We start from the raw sequence: 23,972 nt of genomic DNA on the forward strand, positions 1-23,972 counted from the left end.
ACATCTAAAAATGCGGCGATTAAAATCTTCGTCACCGGCCGGCGCGTGACATGACTAGGTAATGCGTCGCTCTGCTTTCTGCGTTTGTACTATAATTAGTATTATCAGAAATTTAATTTAAGTCACCGTTTGGTTAACTAGACATTATTTTCGAGTATTCTTTATTTTCCTTAGGGCCTGTTTCTCCACTTCCTGATAAGGCTATCCACCAATTAACTTGACAGATTTATATTATTAATAAGCGTTGTGAATAGCCTATTAAGCACTTTATCAGAAAGTGGTGAAACAGGCCCTTAATCTGGTTTTTCACTAAAATATTTTTCAAAATGTACAATGCGATCAAGATTTTAAATATCAATAGCATAATATTTATTTACGGCGGATAGTGCTATTCTTGTATATTTTTATATTATTTTTTCCACAGATAATTTTTATCGAATGTTCAACGTTTTGGCCTTAGTTAATTAGAATTTGGGGGCATTAGTTTTATTAATATATGAGAAAGAAAGTAAAGATAGGCCCATTGTGCCTACAGCTTTGTCGAGTCCAGTACAAGATCGCTGTTACAGTTCAGAGTGCGCTGACGCACGCACAGCGCGCCACATACAGACACACATACACTATATATAAATAAAATACGAAGTATTTGTGCTGTGGTGAAGAAAAAGTGTTGTAGCTATATAAGACTTGCAACTTTACAGTTGGTAGATAGTAATAGTGAAGTGAAAGCAATGAATAAATATAGGTATGTTTTTATTGTTTTTCCAACAATATTAATTTTTGTAAGATTTTTTTGAACGATCCAGAGAATCATTGATTAAGACATAATGGATGAAGAATAAATTTATAAAGAGTAAATATTATGGCAGTAAAAAAGATGCTAGAATCTCCTACTACCAGTGTTAAATAGGTTTGATGGGATAGCTCCTAAATCCAACCCAATATTTAATTGATTTTAATTAAATGACCCGTCACTTAAAATAAAAATGTTTTTTTTTATTTTAAGCGATGTGTCAAATTTGATAACTTGATTTGTAATTAAATATTAATGTTTTTCCAAGTTCCAAACAGTACATTAAAGGGGAGGGATTTTATCGAAATTGCAAATGTAAGAAATTCGGAAGTGTACAGCTATGGAGCTGGAGACACTGTATTTGCTTTATAGATGAAAATTTTTACGAGTTTAACGCATTGGGTTATTCCTAATTTATATGATTAAATGTTATCAAAAACCAAAAATGAGACGATTACGTACAAGTAACTAATACTGTATAGTACTTGTGAGAGCTTAAACATGATCTTGCTATTCTTTTGTTGTAATTAGTATTTTGAAAGATATCTACTCATTGTAAGTCTTTAAGCAAAGATATATTCAGCTACAAATTTAAATAATTTACACTTTTTAATGCTCATTTTATCACGCTATATAAGAAGCTACAGAACTACTTCAAAGGGTTGATATCGCAAGATATCGTTTAGGGTCAAGCCAAACGAGCGTTATTTGTGAGTTGTGAGTCGCAGAATTTCGGCTAGCAGAAATTCTGCTGCATTCAATTTCATACAAAAGTCCTGTTTGATTCACACGAGCGTAATTTTGTGAGGCAAGATTTGTATAAAAAGATATTTACGCGATCGAAATTCTGCGACTGACAACTCACAAGTGACAATAATTTAGTGTGAAAATAGGAACTTGTAGCTCTAGCTATAATTAGCTACACCATGACTTCTCGCGAAGTCCCGTAGTTCATTTAGCTAATATGAAGTTGTAGGAAACATTGTTGTATTTTCAATCTCAAAGTAAGTACAATCAAATTTTCATTAGCAACAAATTATGAGTATTTTACAACTGTGCTTATCGATAATACTGCACGTGACATTAACAGAAATCTAATTTTGTGTTTGGTTTATGCACATGCTTTTTAAACACAATTAAGCATAATATTATCAAAGATATTATGATAAAATGCATTCTTTCTTGTGGATCACTGTTCTCAAAGTACTCAAATTTCTATTCTAAACAGGCGTCCCTCAGGGTTTACTTTTGGTCCCTATTTTACCAGAGATACTTGTACGAAGAGTAACTGATGCGTTCTTTTAAAAATTACATAAAACAAGGGTCAGAGTATTTAGTTACAATGTTTGTTTTGGTGCACGTTTCCCTAACTGTGCCATTGCCAACTTTTCTATTATCAGTTGCAATTTCATTACTTGAAATAATTCATTTAAATGTATTATATGGCTAATTTATAAGCATTAAGCAGGTTCATGTTTTACATACTATTTTAAAAAGTAGAACAGTTTCGAATGTAACTGGTGCAAGTGCAGGAGGTTAAATTTACTAATTAGTAATTACACTACATTGGTATGACATCATCACCACTGTAATGATAATTTAGATTTCAATATTTTAACCCATCAATCCCCAAGCGTCAGCCGGCTGTGGCATAACATTGAAAATATATTGTGTCTGCGATACCCACGATGGAGGTGCTAACAAGAATATGCTCTGCTTATACGTTTTTTTCATACTGTGGTTAACCTACACTCCTCGCGTAAATCCTAAATTATTTTATCGCAACGACGATATTCATATTTCCGTCGTGCTCAAGTAATATTTCAGAACTTCCGTCCTATGACACGTCACCACAAAGCCACGATCACGTGGAACTGAAAAACAAAACATAGTCACCACCTGACCAAACATGTCGCTATGTCGGAAAACAAATGTACAAAACATTTTATTCTTCTACTTACTTACCGCTACCATCAGCATTAGGATTATAGCTTTTGACTCATTTGTGTAATCAGCGAAATAAGGGGGCAAACGAGCAAGCGGATCACCTGATGAAAAGCAACTTCCGTTGCCCATGGACACTGGCAACATCAGATTAGCTGCAGGTGCGTTGCCGTCCTTTTAAGAGGGAATAGGGAGGGTAAGGAAGGGAATAGGGAAGGGTAGGGAAGGTAATAGGGTAGGCGATTGGGAGTTTAAAGGTATTTAAAAATGTCGTTTTCTATCAAGAGCATTAGCTTTATCAAAAAATGGAATTTTTAATTTGACAACCGAGGGTTGATTCAGATTGCAACGCGACGCGTAGATACATTTCTAAATTTGTACTGAATTGAAAGATGCGCATGTCGCCTCGCGCAATTGAAATCTGTCAAATCCATACAAATTTATGCCGCGCTGCGCCTCGCCTTGCCTCGTCGCGTTGCGGTCTGAATTGACCCTTATTGTGCCATCGAAATTGATTCATAGGCAGTTGACAGACACTTGGGTTATGTTAATTTAATGTAATTCGTAAGCTAGGTTTGACAAAATGCGACCAAATTACATAGGTCCGCCAACTGCCTTTGAATCAACTTCTCTGATAGTACTATTGTTTGGGTCCGATGATCAAAGAAACAGACCTAGTCAGAATATAATTGAAATTCAATAGAGGTTTGGTGATGATCCTTGTGGTACAAACCATAGTCTCTTATATGTAGAGGAAGAACAAATCGTAGCTTGTACATGTACATGATGATATACGCGCTTTTGTTCTTCCGTTTGTTGCCAATTTATTAATAGCAGCCCAAGTCCCACCACGTGTAAGTACTCCGTGTAAACACATTGGATCATCGTACAAAGAAAGTTAATAATAAATAATTCGTCGTTGCAAAGATAAAACCTCTTATGTGCAGTTTTACCCAAAATGCGTTTTTTGCATTTTTGTATTCAGAATTTTAAGAGCTATCGACTACAAATACTCTTATGTTCATAATATATAGACAATTGCCTTAGCTAGAACTCTTTTTTAAAATATCCTATGTGTGAGTGTGTATAATATGTATAGCAAAATATCTCATGTGCCTGAGATGACACATAAGAGGATATTCACCGACCAATATTATTCAAATTGTTGAAAACTTGCAAAACAAAATCTCTTATGGGCTTCAGATGACACTGAGGTTTCACTCATCATTTTTATTCAAATATATCTGACTTCTGTTATTACTTATTACGCATAGATTTCGCGCCTTTTTAGGGTTCCGTAGCCAAATGGCAAAAACGGAAACCTTATTAAGACAGAGAGCGAAATAATTAATAGACGCATCGGAAGTGAGACGGAACGAAAACAAATGCATCACTCCACTACTAGTTCAAGGCCACCTTCAGTGCAGTTTTAAACTGTCGCGTGGATTTTTTTTATGAGCCTGTGCTATCCCTAATCCCACTGCTAGGCAAAGGCCTCCCCCAAGGTCTGCCATCTGTCTCGCTCAAACGCCACCGCAGGCCAGCCTGGTTTGTAGGCATCCAGTTCATCTCGCCATTCCGTTCTCTGGAACCATTTTAGTCCCACTTAAAGTTTGCAGTTTTTACGCCGACGCGACGTCTTTAACACCTGTTTTGGAGCGCAGCGTGCTGTTTTTTATTCGGTCAGCTAGTCTTACACCTAACATGCTGCGCTCCATTGCTCTTTGACAAACCCCGTGCTGGAACCTTTGCGACTCGGTCAATGACCAGGTCTGAGCACCGTAGGTTAGGATGGGCGTAATACACGTCATGTCAACGAGTCTGCGTTTCAGGGAGATTGGCAAATCTCCCTTTATCAGCGTCTTCAAGGACCAGTAGCTCTTCCAGGCGTTTTAAATTCGACGAAGACAAGACCTGGCCCAAGTAGATATTATACTCGTTGACATATTTTAATTCTTGCCCGCGTGGAAATAGCTACCGTTATTTCTTTCATTGTAATTGAGCAGTTGTATTTAGAAAAAGGTCACACGATGATGGAAGTAGACAGTGTCCATTCAACTATTGAACAGTACAAGCTCGACTAAAATACCCGTTCGATGTTAAAATTGAACATCCTCTTCCTCAAAGTAGTGGCACCTAGGCGATGGTTTCCTCCTGCCCGTTCCTCGGTGCAGGTAATGACCAAAGGTAAGGGCGTCCCTCGAATGTGTGATCCCCTGTTGTAGTATCGACCAGATCGCTTTCACATTTCGGCGGCTGGCAGTTGGGAAAGCCATGTGGTCTTGCCACTTAATGTAATGACAAGCACCTGTTGGCGCCATTGTGTTAGCACACTCTCCTCCATATCCCTGCGATGCGCAGTAATGCTGCCGCATAGGCGGTGCTTCGGGGGTCAAAATAAAAACTTGGCCTACGTCGTTTCGACTGCGACCCGCAGCCCTAACGTTTCTATAAGCAGCACCACCTGTGACCTAAGCTACCTGAGACACCCAATTTTTTTTTATTTAGAAGGGCGCCACTGGTTTTCGCACCGCCTGAAAATTTGGTTAGGACCGGCACTGTGTTAAATCAGTGAGTTCTTTCTTAATTACGAAGAACTCGAAAGAAACTTCAAATCTATACGTCCCGGCAAAAAGGGGAGATCCAGTCGTGGTAGACATAAGATGGCTGAAATATACGCCAGATGGTTCTGTGCTTTATAAGTTGCGCCATAATGATTATTGGACCACCTAATTATCATAGTGAAAAGCTACTAGGGTCAGTATCGCGATTCCAGAAAAATATATTCGCAGTCACCAAATTATTTGTAATTTCGTCTGTTTGTCCGTCTCTCTGTCTGTCTCCAGGCTGTAACTCTATAACGGCTATAGCTAGACTTCTGAAACTTCACATATTGTGTATATATGTTGCCGCTGTAACAACTAATACTAAAAACAAAATAAAATTAATATTTCCCATACAATAAACTAGATTTTTTTGTTATTTTTTGCTCTATATCAATAATGGCAATAAATAGGCACTTGAAATTTTCACAGAGTAAATACTTAAATATATATTGTGTACTTTAATGATTAATAATAATATTTAAATAAAATAAAAATTAAAGGGGGGCCATATCCCATACAAAAAACACAAAATTTGGCTAAATTTTGCTCACTAGCGGAACGGAACCCTTCGCGCGTGAGTCAAACTCACACTTGGCCGATTATTTTTAATTTAGTAAGTTCTATAAATAGTTAAAATATCTTAGTTGCAAGAAGAAAACACAAAATAATAATGCAGAATATCTCTTATGTAACAAAAGTTAGCTGCTAAAATCTCTTATGTGCAGCGGAATCGTTAAAAAATTAATTATTGATAATAATATCCACAAATATCCATTTGTAAACGCTACATGTATCTGCATTAAAAAATTACAAATCTTCTAACATTTTTTTTCAGTAGACAGTTTTTATCGTTTTTCTCGGAAACTTAAAAATGTCACATGAGAGATTTTATCTTTGCAACGACGATATATAGGTCAATAAATGACAAAATCTTTTAATAAAGGCATTGTGACGACGGCCGTAAAATGACGTTAAAAGCCATTATATGGATCAAAATGTCCACCAAATAATACGGTAGAGAACTAAGCCTGGCTTAATTCCGTGTTCTTTGTAACTCTAAAAATTTTGGCAATCTCGACAAAAACACAATCTTCACCTACTTGTTATAATATTATTATCTGTGATATTATCATCGCTATTTCGGCATAGTAAAAGGATGTGAATCCTTATACATATTAATGATAATATTTATAAATATTGTAATCAATTATTTGTTGAAAAAAATACAAAAAATTTAGACATTAATAGAAGTTTGATATTTAAAACTATCGATCGCATATTTATAGAAGCCATTAAAAAAAAAAGAATAATGTAAGTAGAAATGACTACATGAACATGTGGATATGTTTATAATATTATACTACAAATATATTCTTCTTAACATCAATTATTCTGTTCTATTGCATAATTAAATACACATGTTAACATCGACATAATATTAGATAAATAATTTTTATAACGCTACAAAATTACGTATCATATTGTGAACGGACACAGCAGCATCCCGGATCTAAGAGAAAACAAAAGACGATATAACACTATATCTAAAGAAAGACAATTTACAAATCATAAATGCCACAAATATAATACAAGACCATAATGGTAATCAAATTATAAATATCACAATGCATCATAACTTGTGGATGAAATGTTGAAACTGTCTAATCTAGTAGAACCAGACAATCGTTTTCTCTTGTAGCATTATTTCTATTAATTAATGTTTCTGTCTGTTAATTGCAATGCTAATCTAATATCTATACATATTATAAAACAAAGTCGCTTTTTTTTCCCTCATGTCCCTTTGTTCCCTTTAATCTTTAAAACTACGCAACGGATTTTGATGATTCTTTCAGTGTTACAGCCCATTTATCGAGGAAGGCTATAGGCTATATTTTATCACGCTAAGACTAATAGGAGTGAAAAAATATATGAAAATGTGGAAAAAAATAGAAAAAATATTTTAAAGGGCTAACTTGAACGCGCTTATCTCAGGAACTACTGGTCCGATTTGAAAAATTCTTTCAGTGTTATATGTTATAGCCCATTTATTGAGGAAGGCTATAGGCTATATTTTATTACACTAATACTAATAGGAGAATGTGTGAAAAACGGGTGAAATTATTTGAAAGGGCTTATCTCGCGAACTACTGGAGCAATTTTTATGTTGTTTGGATTGAAGATAAGAAGTAGACTACGTGAAGGATCATAGGCTATCGATTTTAATCATTTTTTCAGTGGCTATATATTTTATACCCGTGCGACGCCGGGGCGGGTCGCTAGTTAATATATAAATAAGACGATAAAAATAATCTGATTTCAATTCGGTTCGAAATCATCGTTTATCTCTTTGATTGCACTTACCTCTTTTTAACCGACTTCAAAAAAAGGTTGTCAATTCATCGCGTATGTGTTTAATATTTCTAGAACTGCCCAGTTTTTGTATATGTTAGTCTATTTCAGTGTCTGAAAAATGTGCCCAAAAGTGTTTGTGTTCGCATATCTCTGGAACTACAAGTCCGATTAAAGTAGGTATTTTTTTTTTGTTGTACTAGGTATTGTTCAACTTAGGGAATGCTGCAAGTTTCATCAATATCAGTTTAGTAGTTTTTGAGATAGAGAATTTTAATTCGATGATAGAGAGTTTTATATCTTGTTAAAATACTATTATTCTTAATATATTCTTCTTTCTTTGCCACTCCTTTTTAAACAAATTCATTTCATACACGTGTGCACCTACGTTGATGGGTGATATAATACAATTTGATCATCATTATTTTGAAAATATAACAAAGACGGTTGTCCAGTTACTTAGTACTACATGGTACTACCTATTGCTAAATATAGAGTTTTTAAGTAAAATACTTTTTACGATAAGGTTTTATTTTCTTATCTGTAAGTCCAATTACGTCTTATTAATTTTAGAAAACATCTGTGGTGCTTGTTTTTAGGGTTCCGTAGCCAAATGGCTAAAAACGGAACTCTTATAGATTCGTCATGTCTGTCTGTCTGTCCGTCCGTATGTCACAGCAACTTTTCTCTGAAACTATAGGAGCCATACCATTGAAACTTGGTAAGTACATGTAGTCTGTGAACCGCATTTAGATTTTGATACAAAAATGGAAAAATACAAAAAAATTTAGGGGTCCCCATAGGATAGGTACAACTGAAACAAAAAGAATTTTTTTCATCTATTACCTATGCGTGTGGGGTATCTATGGATAAGTCTTTAAAAATCACATTGAGGTTTCTATTATCTTTTTTTCTTACCTAAATAGTTAGCGAGACAGACTCTTCCAAATTGGTAAAATGTGTGTCCCCCCCTCTAACTTCTAAAGTAGGGACATATGCGATAAGTTTAAACACTAAATATATGATTCACATAACTATATAAACTACCAACGAAAATTGTTTTGAACGAGATCTAGCAAGTAGTTATTTTTTATACGTCATAAAAATGGTTTAACTTTCATTAAATCATCTGAAATATAAAAATAAATCAAAAACCTTTTAATTTCATGAAAACAAACCTTATTGCTTCTGCGGAACCCTTCATGGGCGAGTCCAACTCGCACTTGGCCGGTTTTATTTTTATTTGTTTCTACTTTTTTCTTACATCCAATTTAAAATGTTCGGTTCCCAAAATAAAATATTAAAGAACTGTAGTAAAACAGGTATTTTATCTTGATGATGTTGTTATTTATGTGTTTATATTCCGTTTGCAATCGGATGTTTTTCTAATACAAAAGATATTCTTTTTTTCATGAAGTACGTTAAATTATCTAACGGTCAGGTGAATACAATTGAAGGCCTATTTAATATTTCACAACCATGGCGCAAAAATATCAAAATTCTCTTTTACAATTACTCACTTTGAATAATAGCAGGACTCGAATTTAGATAACAAAACTAGTAATGGTGAGATTTTTCATCTACACTCAGTATTGTGAAGCTAGCTCGTGGGGCAGTCGGTGACTGTGCTTAGGACTAACGAAGACGAAATAAAACTTAATTTTTTGCGCGAATAAAGAGCGAGACATTAGGCTTTCATTAGCTTCAGCATTTTTTTCAAAACCACCTTAACTTAAGTGAAGGGTAAGTGGGACCTTTATTTTAGCGGATTAGGAACTTCTCAATCAGTACCTTTGGTTATTTCAACCTATCAAGCCCCAAGCGGCCACCGGCAACAATTGAATATATATTGTGCCTGTGATTCCCACGATCGAAGTATTCGCCTGATTATCAATTCTTGAGGCCTTCTGCGGTGACATTTGCGAGTCAAGTTCACGATCACTGAAGTTCAAGGTAATAAAGTTTTTTATCAGTTTTATTGCAAAATTTTAGATAAACGATTACTAATTGATGGGACCCTGAAAAACAATATGTACAGTGACATGTATTTCTAGAATGCTTTTGAGTTAGTAGACATTTCGGTGTCCTGCAGGTTGATGCAACATTCCATTTTTACAAATATTTTCTGAATAAAAGCTTGTCTTGCTAAAAGTACCCTTGCTGTTTTGTCCTTCATATTTGTGCTTTTTTATTATTTGTTGTTTACTTGAGAGGAAAACTTTTGCCTGGACAATTAGTAAATCTGAAGTTCTTAAAATCCTCAACATTGAGAAAGTACAAGCAGTTGTATGATGTGTTTGTCTGATAAATTGTCATTATAATATTATCGTGAAAAATTTTGAATTCTTCTTAGGATTCAATATAGATTACGTGTGTTTGTAGTGGCAAGAATGAGATATCGATAAGACGTAACATTGCATCGTCACAAATATGTAATTGTTACAAGTTTGTTTTGGCCGGGCATTGGTGACAATGGTGGTTGTATAAGTGGTTACGAGTATGTATGACCTATATAATGCAACGGGTTGCGACTCCATCGCCATTGAACATTTGCATGTTGGTTGCAAGAAACTATTAGAGTAATATTATATGAACAACAAAATCATAGGAATAAACTGGTATGTTTTAGTTGATTTTGTTTTCAATCATTTGCATTTTCATTTATTTAAATTTATTTTGTATTAACATTATCATGAATATAATTAGTGCTAGATTTTTTAAAAATGTCTTTTATGATAGAGATATTATATTTGAAATTAGATTAGTAATATACCTTTACACCATCACATTTACACAAGAATATTAAATCTTCATTTTATAAAGTTTGATAGCATTAAAATTAATTAGAAGAACAAGTTTGAATTGATATAAGTAGTATTATTTATAATATTAAAGGCCTTATTTTTTTCTCATAGACTTTTTAGGATACTATTTTTGGATCTTATTTAAATTTTAACGGTTTTTTTTACTAGTGCATAATATATATTTTTTTCTTTACTGGTATTTTTTTAATTACATACTCAACTATTATATATGGCACAAGTAGCTTCTGTCCTTCCGTACATTTTTAGAAATTCACTTTGTATGAATTATCATGTGTAATCACTTATAACATGACCTTTGCCAAGTTGGCTGCTTCGTGCTTTTCGTTGGCACGTGAACACCAAGGATTACCAATAAAGGATACATTGGCTCAGCTATAACAGCTGCTATAAGAGTTTAAAACATTCATTGGATGTCACCTTCCGCAATTTGGTATTTTACTGGTGATAAAAGACAACCTTGATTAAGTGAATTAGGTCGAAAGGGACAAAAACACAAGTACAAGCCCTTCCGTACATAAACAAGTTCAATTTCTTGATGGTTGTGAGATTTAATGATAACCTACCAACCCAATATCTTAACTCACGGACCAAAAATACATTTTTAAAACGATCACAATATTATTCGCACGTTCAGTATTAGCAGCGCAGGTGTTTAAGGAATCTGTAATCACTGTAGTCGATTGTTTTTTTTGTGATGAACATCTTTGAATAAGCCTTAATTGAACTCAGATTCTTAATAAACAATATGAACTACCGCACTCAGAGTGGAACATTAAATAATTTCAAAATTTTGACTGTCTGTCTGTCTGTCTGTCTCAAACTCTTCGTTAAATTGAAGGTTAATCATATTTAAATGTCTCTGAGTACGGCGGTAAATGTTACCGTTATGACAAAACGTGTCGCTATAAATTACTTGAAGATACATAATTCAATGACTAATTTAAAAGTTACACACGCATTTCTTGTACAATTTGTTCAGGTGCATAGGTGGCTATGACACAGCGAAATGTTAAACAAACATAGTCATATTGGTCATTATTAAATCATTGTCTATTGTAGCACACAGAAGCACTCTTTAAATTAGGAATTATAAAACATTAAAAATTAAACAATGAGTAGGTACTCAAACAGTAAAATTTCTAAGTGCCTAGAAACAATATCATCGAATGTATATAAAAATTACAGATCCTTTTAATTCATCATTCATTTTAGGTAGTGACTTAAGTTGTAGAGTTGGAGCTAAAGTAACATATTATCAAGTTATATCCCTCATATGCAAAGTCAATATCACCTATATAATTCTAGGTTAAGCAATTAATCGAATAGCAAATAAATTTATAATTATTTGTGCCAGTTATAAATGCAAATAAATATTAATTGTTACAGATAATGTTAATGGAGTCGCCATGAGCGGTCCAGCGATGAAGAAAGAACCAAAAAACAAGGTACTAAAGACGCAATGTATACGTTAGTATATAATATTGTTAGTGATTTTTTTTTTAGGAAATAAGGGGGCAAACGAGCAAACGGGTCACCTGATGGAAAGCAACTTCCGTCGCCCATGGACACCCGCAGCATCAGAAGAGTTGCAAGTGCGTTGCCGGCCTTTTAAGAGGGAATAGGGTAGGGGAGGGTAGGGAAGGGAAGGGAATAGGGGAGGGTAGGGAAGGGAAGGGAATAGGGGAGGTTAGGGAAGGGAATGGGGTAGGGGATTGGGCCTCCGGTAAACTCACTCACTCGGCGAAACACAGCGCAAGCGCTGTTTCACGCCGGTTTTCTGTGAGAACGTAGTATTTCTCTGGTCTATCCGGCCCATTTGTGCCGAAGCATGGCTTTCCCACGTATAAATCCCACGATTGTTCGTGTTAACGAATATAAGATAATTTTAAACCACATTTTAAGGTAGATACTTATTACAGAAAACCTGCGTGATATAGAGATTAATTTGCGATGGTTCAACGAGTGAGTAAAGTCAGAGAAGACTCCACTTGAGAAATTGGAGAATGATAACGATTTCAATCTTAGCTTTCTTAAATCATTTTTAGAAAATGTCATTTTATTCGTGTTTTATCGAATACCGAGCACAGCTCTGTCAAATAGCTAGTTATGTTAATATAAATACGAGAACTAAAATTATAAGGCCTCTTCCTACAGGCTGTATTAGAAATACGAAAAGCTTGCCGCGCCATTTTATTACTGTTATATTTTCAGTAGTCTATCTTTCTGTTTTTAAATAAAATTCTCGTGTAGTGGTGTTCGTGCACGAACTTCTCCAAAACGGCTCAACCAATTTAATGAAATTTTGTGTGTACATTCGTTAGACCTGCGATTAGGTTTTTATCTACTTTCTATATTGATACTAGAAATAATTTATATGGCAAAACAACGTTTGCCGGGTCAGTTAGTACATTAAAAAATCTTGCAGATGACAGACTCTGGTGTGGAAGAATTCAATCTTGATGGCATACTGAGCGAACTGGGCAGTTTCGGCAAATACCAACTGTTCCTGCTCCTGCTCCTCGCCTTCAGGGACTCTTTTCTCAGCATGTGTAACTTCAACTACGTCTTCACCGCCGCCGAGGTCAACTTCAGGTGCGTTTGATGTTCAATTATTATCAACATCATTTTTTATTTAGTTTACGGTGTTTATTTACATCACTGATATATTATAGTTCAGTGTAACAAGCTGTATATTATGTTCCTGTATATGTATATCCTGATATAGATTTCACTTTTACAGTGAAATCTATATCAGGGAGACACACACACACGCATTACACACCCTTCATTATTATCACTTTATTTGTTACAGCCTGTCGTAGTAGTAATTTTTTCTCTGCAATTTTTTTTCTTTTATTGCTTTCTAGAACAATGTATACTGTCCTACTCGATACGAGCCATCTTACCTACGAATAAATAAAAGCATAATAATATTATTAAGTGACTACAATGAAAACCTGGATTTTATTGGAAATTCTTCGACTCGTCATTTCAATGAGTCAGTCATACATTCATAGATTTGAATTATTGTTACCTAACTTGGTCATCATAGTAGTATGTTATGTTCAAATCAATATAGACAAGAGTTTGTGGCTTCTTTAACTAGCTATTATTATGGCACAGTCATTTGAAAAAAGTCTATTGTATTGGCTTTGTAATATTGTGTTTGACACGAGGATGCAACCAAAAAAATGATTAATTTTTTCGCAGTTTTAGAGGTTACGTACAAACTTATTTAATTTACATGTCAAAGCGCACAACAATATAAATGTAATTAAAAGCTGTATATAGCTGTAAATATTCTTCCTAAACTTTTTATAGTCTTTTCTTTGTAAGTAAATAAGTAACCATTTTCTAGATTATTATTTAATATTGTTTTGATATTTTTAGTAAGTAAGTATAAATAAAGAAAGTGCCCCATATAAAATATGTTCATGGATTACTGGATTCTGTGCTACGCTACAATAGCTATTTAAATATGTAAACCAAACGGTGTACGCTTACGTTGTACGGGGTATAGGATACTAGATGTCCCGCGCGGCTTCGCCCGCGTAAATTAGGAATTTTACAGAAACCGTACATTTTCCATAAAAATAGCTATACTCCCTTCACGTGGTCTACTCTATATCTGTGCCAAATATTGCTATGAAAATTGCTCCAGTAGTTCGTGAGATAAACCCTTTCTATCATTTTCCCCGTTTTTCCCACATTTTCCAGGTTTCTTCGGTCGTATTAGTCTAAGCGTGATAATATATAGCCTTACTCGATAAATGAGCTATCTAACACTGAAATAAGTTTTTAAATCGGACCTGTAGTTCCTGAGTCTCTTTAGGTTTATAATATTAATTATTAAGTATAGATTTTTTTAATTATCTTTTGACAAACTCAAGTCTCGATCTAAAAGACTATGAAAAATACCAATAACAGGGTCATAATAGGCTCATAATCATGGGACGATGCATGGTATAATATGGTAGTGATGATGATGATGTTGAATGTAATTTGCATAGTAGCATATGCTATCCGTTCTTAAAACAACGTCGAAACTCCCAAACTTGTATCTATAAAGAATCAGGAGTTCTCTCAGCACCTTCCAAACCACGGTATACCAGGTATATCTCGGTGCAAAATCTTACTTGTTGGTAGCATTAATATTATGCTTAGAATACTTCTCACGAAACCGAAGTCACCACATTTTTTTTTTTTTTAATTAGCCTATGCTGTCCTACTGCTGGGCAAAGGCCTCCCCCAGGGTCTTCCATTTTTCTCGCTCCTGCGCCACCGTTGGCCAGCCTGGCTGGTATGCCTCCAGCTCATCGCGCCATCTCTTTCTTGGCCGACCACGGTTGCGTCGTCCGTCTTCGGGTATCCATTCAGTTGTTAGCTTTGCCCAGCGGTCGGGATGCATGCGGCTAACGTGGCCAGCCCAATCCCATTTTAGTTTTGCCGTCTTGGCTCCTACATCCTTGATACCTGTTTGGGAGCGCAGTGTGGTGTTTCTTATTTTGTCGACTAGTTTTACTCCCAACATACTGCGCTCCATCGCCCTTTGGCATACCCCGAGTCGGGACTTTTGCGAATCGGTCAATGACCAAGTTTGCGCACCGTAGGTTAGGACGGGCAGAATACACATGTCGACGAGTCTACGTTTCAGGGAGATTGGTAAATCTCCCTTCATCAGCGTCTTCATGGACCAGTAGCTCTTCCAGGCGTTTTCGATTCGTCGATCGACTTCCTTCCCTTGTCTGTTATGAAAAGAAACTAACTGGCCCAAGTAGATGTACTCGTCGACATAGTGTATTTCGTGCTCGTCTACCTCGATTCACCACATATTTCTCTATAAATTTTGAGGAGATCCTTCGATTACTTATGGATCCTTCATCAGATCACCACTTTTGTGAATATAATAATTGGGATGATACCCTACATACCAAAAGAAACATTTTGAAAATCGGTTAACAAACGGCAAGTAATCGTTGAACATAAAAAAACATAACACCTCCCCCATTTTGAAAGTCGGTTAAAGTTGTAGCCTATAATATGTTATTCTGATGTATAAGCTATATTATTCTAAAGTTTCATTAAAATCCGTTCAGTAGTTTTTGCGTGAAAGAGTAACAAACATCTATACATCCATACATTCAAACAAATTTTCGCCTTTATCGTATTCGTTTTATCTTGCACGTGTTATCACATGCTGCACTTGTGGTCAACTGGACATCTCCTATCAGATGATAGCTCATGTTAATGTGTTTCTAATGTATCATGATCATTAGCACGTTATCGTCCAGTTATTTATTTATCATTGGCATATTCATTAAATCTATTTACATGGCGTAAATATGTTTCTAATAAAATTCTAAGGTTCTATTTTTTCATAAGTCATCTACATTGCGACAAAAAACATACTTAATATAAACATGGTACCTCGTTCTTTGCGAAAGTTGGTTAAATATAAGACATTACAGAAAACTGTAACCACTCTGCCAATAAAGCTAGATTGACTGTAACATATTTTTTAGATCGACATAATTAAAAGCTTTTAAATCTATCCGCCGGCAAAAATATCCTGATTTTTGAAAACACAGTTAGCACGAATTAGATAATAAAGATGCTTGACTAGATTGAAACAAGTTTACACACGGAATCTGATAAGCGCTACAAACTTATGACACTAAGGGCGGATTCGACCAAACTGGAGTAAAATTTTACTCGAGTATAACTGTCTCCTAATCTAAGAGTAAGCTGGTTTTGCGTTTTTCCAACTTCTAATCAAAGAATAAGGTAATTATACGGGAGTAAATATTTACACGGGCTATTCTGGTGGAGTAAATATTAAACTGAGAATAGTTGCACAACAGGGTTCAACTGTCACGGTCGGTGTCACTGTGAACTTGTTCACTGTTGTGAACTATAATTGACATTTTATTTCATACTTTTTGAGTAACTTGGTAAAATGCAAATGATAATACCCTAGAGTAAATTAAAGGAGTAAAATTATTCTCATGATAGTTATACTCGTGTAACTTCAAGTTTGGTCGAATCGGGCCTTACTCTATTTTCATTACAGATGCAGAATATCCGAATGCGACGGCAACAGTACAGTATACAATACAACATGGGCAAGTTATGCTCTATCTAACGTGTCTGTGTGTGAGCGACCTTCCTCGCTAGGTGACACCTCCGATGTCTGCACTGCCAAAACATTTAGCGCTGATAGAATGCCCTGTGAAGATATCATCTATGAAGATTATAACAGCATCGTGGCTGAGGTAGGTAATGATGCTACGTTGTGAAAAATAGAACTAGAAATAAAAATATTTAAACAGTAAAGTAGACAATAAAAGAAATAACAATCAAAATACAATGAATAGAAAATAATTGAGTAACAGGAAACAAGATTGAAATAAAATAAAACACTTGGATGGTACACAACTTCTTAAAAATAAGTCCTATCCAAAACCCTGAAATTTTATATTCTAAAACAAAATAATGATGTATTCAAAATAAGGAAATAACTAGGTGCACAAAAACTTGAAACTGTGTCAACAAAATACAAATACTTACAATATAAAAAATATAAACAATAGAACTTCCTCAAATAATTAGCAGATAAGCAATAATCACTCTCTATGTTGACCTCTGTTATACATTATATAGCCTTATCGCTGCGAGTTCGCCGACCTTTGCGACTGCAGCGATTAACATATAAGTCATATGACTATATTATGGGCCACCTGGAGCTAGTTGATGTAAACATAGATTTCACCCACGGATCTACTCATAAAATATAATCTGGATCAATTTTTTTCGGCATAAACATTCGGACTATAAAAAGTTCCGTACCAGTTTCATGAAAGTATATTCAGTAGTTTTTTCCCAAAAAAGTAAGGATCTATAAATCTATCCATCTGAACATTTTTTAATTTTAACATAAGTAATATATTTTGTCGAAACACCTACCTCGCTGGAACCATGGCTAAAATACCAAAATAATTCAATTAGAGCAGTGTCCCTAAAGGGTAATTTTGAGAGCCGCATCTTTACCTTACATACTATAATGACAGCGTTTGTTCTATGGGATAGTAGCTCTATGGGAAGCATTATGAAGTTCATCTTCGTCATAAACCATGTAATCACGACACATTGTAAACACTGATTACCACTGCGTTCATTGTCAAGGTTATTTACATAGCGCTGTAGCGCTTGATAGAAATCAGTGTAACAATGATAAAGCGCTTGAGTCGATTTTTTGTGTATTGTATAAAACGGAAGTACGTAATGGTAAAATTGTAGTGGACAGTCATGTAAACGCAAGACCGTCACAGCCATTTACATTTAATAAACAAATATTTTATGGCAATTTGTCGCACTTAATACTTACGACTAATATGTGCACAGTCATGAAGCAACCTTAATTTTGTTCAAAATTGATATTATTGAAAAATGAGATTTATAATGAGGAAGGATGCAGTTAACAATAAACTAATTGTACGGAATAAACATTATTATGTATTCCTACGCGTGCTCGTCTCCATGATCACGATTTTGTATTAACCGTTTTATTATTACATCATATTATCACTGCAAGAATGCAACAGTTATTGTCAACAGTAAGCATCATCCTTATACTATTAAAGATAATATTCCTTCTTTTTACGGACAGCTTCTGCGACAGTAAACGGTATGGTTTCATCCCGCAAAAGGACATTAAGATATTTTAACCCCGAAAAAAAATTACAGTTCGAAAAGCGAATTTTGTCGCAACGGAGTTGCGGGCGTCATCAAGTATTATTAGAAGTTCATTTTTGTTTCAGTTTAATCTGGGCTGCCAGCCATGGAAGCGCACTCTCATTGGTACCGTCCATAACCTCGGTCTAGTCTTCTCGTTTGTTGTATCTGGATTCATATCAGATAGGTAAGATGCTGTGCTTATTCATTTCACTTTACAATACATGAATTTACATCTCCTACACGGAGATAAAATTGTAACTTGTGACTCAAAATGGTGAGCCACCAAGCCTTACCTTATAATCATCATTTTCAATTTCAGATTTTTCCAATTTCACCACCGTTAGATTCATTAAAAGATATAACTTTTTGGACCCTTCCTACGCTTTGAGATATGATTTTGTGGATTTGTAATTTTCATTAAATACCTACAATATTTTGTTATATCTTCAGGTATGGAAGGAAAGTAATCATCGTGGGTACACCGCTCATGGTGGCCATAGCAGGACTCTTGAAGTCCTTTGCCACCAACTATTGGACACTTCTGGTTCTAGAGTTTTTAGAAACTGCTCTGGGGTATGGAAATGCGTCTATGGTTTTGTGTAAGTATCTATTTATTAGTTTATTTATTATTGTTGATACGTAAGTTAATCTGATTCTGATAACAATTTCATCTATGAAGATAAGCAATATTTCTATCACACCATAATTCGATTTGACTCGCAACTGCGTATTAGAGCGCTTACAGACGAACGGCACATATCGACGGCACGCGTCGGCGGCAGTCGACGGCACGCGTCGGCGGCAGTCGACGGCACGCGTCGGCGGCAGTCGACGGCACGTGTCGGCGGCAGTCAACGGCAGTCAGCGGCACGTGTCGGCGGCAGTCGGCGGCAGTCGACGGCAGCCGTCGACAGTTTATCACGCTTGCAGTTGTGGCATACCGCGTAAAGGTAAGCGTCCACAGGTTGGTATTGTACGCAACGGACGTTTCGCATCAAACGGATATATTTTTTTACAGTACGTCCATTTTATCGGCAGCGTACGGATTACCGACTAGCCAGTATGTTTATCTTCAAATTAGTCCAAACAAAGTTCCTAAGTCAAAATTTTCCATCCACACCCCCCTTTAGAGAATTCATTTACTAGGCTAGTCGGTAATCCGTACGCTGCCAATTCAGAGGACTTACTGTGAAAAAATTATCCGTTTGATGCGAGACGTCCGTTGCGTACGATACCGACCTGTGAACGCTTACCTTTAGGCGGTACGTCAAAACTGGGGGAATACTACCACCTCTACTAAGCGACACCGTTTGACAGATAAGCAATATTTATTTAAAGTCAAGATAGCGATTTTGAAAAAGTTGATATTTCACAGCGGATTTAACAATGTTTTGCATTTTCTTACTGTTTATTAGTAAAATTATATTTAAAAAGTGAGTACGGTAATATTATTGTAATCTTACAACAAAGTGTTCTGGAAACATGATAGTTTTAGGGAAGATCGTGGTAGGCCCCTTGCATGCGTCATAAACTGTCAACGGCTGCCGACGGCTGCCGTCGACTGCCGTCGAATGCCGCCGACACGTGCCGCCGACTGCCGTCGACTGCCGCCGACACGTGCCGTTCGTCTGGAAGAGCGCTTAGTTGCTTAATCGTACCTCGAAGTTTTACCTTTCAACTAAATCTATATCTAATCTTTTTGTATGTAGTGAATAAAATTCTTAATCTTACAAAATATTAATATTATGTTTCAGCTCTTGAAACTGTGAGTCAGAAGAGTCGTGTTGCTTTTTCGTGTATATCAGATATTCTCTCGACACTGGGTGGAGCGTTCTTTGGTCTCATTGCGTGGAAGATTCCTTACTGGAGGCACATGATGTGGGCTATTTATGCACCACTGTTGATTGTGGTAGGAAATTGTTAAAATCTAAGTGATACCCCACAAAGTTAAAAGTTGAATCATATTCAGGCCTTATGCCAAAAACTAATGATTATGTTATTTCTATGTTTGAATGTGCAAACGTAGAAATAACACTATGCTTTCTATGTCTGAATGTAGTTAACATAGAAATAACATAATAATATTTTTTTTCTACTGATTCAATTTCGAAACACTTTTATTAACGGGGTGATCAAAATATTTTGTCTCTCAATTTCAGGTGTTCTACATATTTCTAGTCGACGAAGGTGTAAGATGGCTTTTTGCTCACAATAGGAAGGAAGAAGCAGTCCGTATTTTAAATAAAGTAGCCAAAATTAATAATATCACGCTGTCAAACACAGCTAAAGAAATGCTTGCGAAAATTACTGAAGAAAAAGCTAAGGCTAATGAGGTACTATGACTATACCTTCCAGAAATAATTTATTGTATAAATTGCATATTTTCTGCAACTAAATCAAATATGTATCAAAAATATAATTATCAGTGTTCTTAATATTTTCAGGCTGGACCTACGCAAGCAACAGAGGCAAGCATCCTCTCAGCTCTTAGATCCAAGAAAATGATTTTGCGGATAGCTTTGATAGCAGCTTGCTCGTTCTGCTGTATGTTCGTCTACAACGGCGCTATCATCAACTCCACCAACATCTCCGGTAGTAAATACCTGAACTACTCCATCATGCAGCTCGTAGCTGTCCCCACAAGAGTCATCATCGCCTTCACTCTCACCAGGTTTGGGAGGAAGACACCCATCTGTGTCGCGTACTGTTTCTGTGCGATGTTCTTTATTGCGTCCGCTTTTGTTCCTAAATGTAAGTTGCACTGTGTATCGACGTTTGGCTATTTTGCTATTTTCATTTAAGTAATTACTACGATAGCTCAGCGATCTAAAATGGATCTTGGCTTCCGACACAAGTTTGCGCCACTTGTCTTGTCTTGAGCAGTTTTTTGTCAATTTCATTTTCATTTTAGTGGATTTTAATTGCATAACATTCTATAAAAGACATAAAAGTGAGGATTTCATCCAGTTGATTTAAAAAAGTGGATCATTACGGTTGTTTATAAGATATGAAGACTTATTTAACTAATGTTTTATTCTTTTTTTCAGCTATCGGGTGGACTTCAGTATTATTTTATCTGGCGGGCAAGATGTGCAGTAGCTACGGGATATTCTCCTTCAGTGTGGTAGCGATGGAAGTTTTTCCAACTACCTCACGCAACTCGCTAACCAACGTATCTAATACAGTCGGCCGACTTGGCTCAGTGTTGGCACCGCAAACTCCTCTTCTTGTAAGTTATTTCTTTATATGATTTTGGTACTTTGTGGTTCATTAAAATAATACAGTGTACATAAGTACAGTGAATTCATTCTAATTTTATTTTATACTATACAAGAATTAATATGAATAACTATATAAACATGGAGGAATTTCTATGGAGCTTATCACTATATAATTTTCTTTTTGTTACTTGCACACAAAACATTGCTATAATATCAGTTTTCAAGCAGACCTTCGAAAACAAGAAAGCGTTAACCCATCAAGCCCCATAAGCTCACCGGTGAGCGAGACACAATAGAATAACAATAGATTTACAAGAATTCACGATCAAAGGATTAAATTCATGCGCAAGTAAAAGAGAACTATCGTTAGGCCTTTTTCATTTTTTTTGTTTTTTTGGTGACTAATTTTTACATTAGTATTTGAGAGAAAACTATATTAATATTTTCGTGCTTAGTTATAATTTTAAATACAACTATACTTCACACTTGTACTACTCATAAGCAATGATTTTAGTATAGAAAACTAATTTTATTTCTCAGGCAAAGTACATGTCGGGGCTGCCGAGTATAGTATTCGGTTTGGTAGCATTGGGTCCAGCTGGGCTGGCTTTGTTACTACCTGACACCAGTCGCTGTCCACTGCCGGATCGGGTAGAGGAAGCTGAAAAGATTGACGAAGTAACAAACGATGAAACTGAAACTCGAGTGACGAGTGTAGTGACGGCGTAGCGATAGCCTAGCATCGTGGATGCTATAAAAACTTGAGTAAAAGTGTCAAGTGTACTTGAAGTTGAGATTGAACTATGAAGTCTAGTTTATTCATGTTTACCTACAATGAATATCCAGTAAGTAATGATAAGAGACTGAAAAGCAATGATGATAATTGATGAAAAATTAATTAATAATGATGCCATACGAGTACCAGGCCATAAATTCAGAAAGTGAAAAAATAGATCTTTCAGATTCGGCTTAGATTCGGTCATATTTATTATATATTATCTGATATTATGAATGTTACTAATTGTATGATAATTATAATTTTAAGGAGAATCTCATATAACAGCTAAGCAGAATTTGTGATATTATTATTATGATATCTATTGTGGACTGTATGATTTTTGTTGATATTATTTATATATCTATATTTGAGCTTTGATGACTTTAAATTAAATCACTTTTAACTCTTCACTTCGATTTATTATATTAAAATTAAACTTTGTGCACTGTACCAAGGCAAAGGGCGGACTACTCAATATTTATACTCGTTACACCCGTAATCTGACCTATCGGAGCAATTTATATCCGTCCGATAAGAATGGTGTTCTCTGACTCTCTTCGGTCAGAGTTTCTGGAGTCGTAGTTGCCGTATGAGTCCTATGCCCAATTACTATTCTATCACAACGCCACGTCGCAACGTCGACCGGCCTATTTATACGTCTAAGCTTCACTCCCGCCATGCGCTAGCGCAGAGGGAGAAGACCCCGCCCACTTATCCCGGTGCGAGGATATACGCAGAAGCCCCCGCCTTATTTCTATCTCGCGGAGATACCATTTCAGCGTATACCTATCTCTTTCCTACCCATTACTATGGCACTGTGCACTACACAATAAAAATTGCACACACAATAATTATTCAATACATAATATGCAATACAACAATTTCAATACCATGATATTATGTTCTTAATCTACGTAACATAATATCATGACTCACAAATCAGAGTCTTAGATTAATATACATTATACAAATTAAATCTAATTCAGATGTGTACTAATTAATCATCTACTAATACACATTATTCGTATTTCTTGCCCTCTGATTCCAAACGTACGAATTACACAATACGTGGCAAGAAATACTCATAGCAACAATGACTATCGCGGAAATTAATACACAAGAATACATAACGTTTTATTATACTCAAAACCTACAGCTAGATACTACAACACATTTAATAATTAATCACATTCGTATCTAACCACAAAGGTGTTCCATATTACATACGATAGCCTAGTCTTTATTTATTTGTACTCTACACATATTCCAATACACATAATCAAATAAATAAATCTACCGTAGACAATAAACTAAGCATCTGCTAGCTTTCTAAAATTCTATTCTCACGCTAGTTTCTCAAATATTGCCGAACGTCTGTTCCTAAATATCCTTTATTTATTGTTCTGACAAAGACAATGCTTTATTACTTTTTAAGAGAAACAGCTTTACTCGTTACTAATTTTTAAGGAACACAACAATAATATTTTAACTAACGAACCTAATACAGTCAAAGGGACCGAACATGTGGCGATTTCACTTTAACAATATCTTAGAAATATACTACTTAACTTTCTAAAATATGTTCGCCACCCTTGCCATCGTTGTGTCCACAACAATATCGAATGAATGTTCAAGTTATAAAATTATAAATTATTATTAATAACTGAGTTGTAAAACATTGAAAAGAATCTCAAATAATATAATATTTTTTATTTATTATCG

The 23,972-nt window shown here is 35.4% G+C and overlaps 1 protein-coding gene across 2 annotated transcripts; it reads left to right on the forward strand.

Moving 5' to 3' along the window:
- The first annotated feature begins 550 nt into the window (after window positions 1-550).
- On the forward strand, window positions 551-22,512 carry LOC121733971 (organic cation transporter protein-like). 2 transcript variants are annotated; one of them, XM_042124380.1, is made up of 11 exons: window positions 551-745; window positions 11,904-11,962; window positions 12,943-13,109; window positions 16,588-16,789; window positions 18,335-18,435; window positions 18,702-18,850; window positions 20,006-20,160; window positions 20,411-20,584; window positions 20,696-21,002; window positions 21,299-21,480; window positions 22,013-22,511. In XM_042124380.1, the coding sequence occupies exons 2-11, from the start codon at window positions 11,924-11,926 to the stop codon at window positions 22,199-22,201; spliced, it is 1,665 nt and encodes a 554-aa protein (XP_041980314.1). In that variant the 5' UTR covers window positions 551-745; window positions 11,904-11,923; the 3' UTR covers window positions 22,202-22,511. The 2 variants fall into 2 exon arrangements, with proteins under 2 accessions (XP_041980314.1, XP_041980315.1); XM_042124381.1 differs by lacking the exon at window positions 551-745 and adding an exon at window positions 10,290-10,310 and having other exon boundaries at window positions 22,013-22,512.
- The last annotated feature ends 1,460 nt before the right edge of the window (window positions 22,513-23,972 follow it).

The sequence above is a fragment of the Aricia agestis genome, chromosome 14 (genome assembly GCF_905147365.1).
Source record: "Aricia agestis chromosome 14, ilAriAges1.1, whole genome shotgun sequence".
NCBI lineage: Eukaryota > Metazoa > Arthropoda > Insecta > Lepidoptera > Lycaenidae > Aricia > Aricia agestis.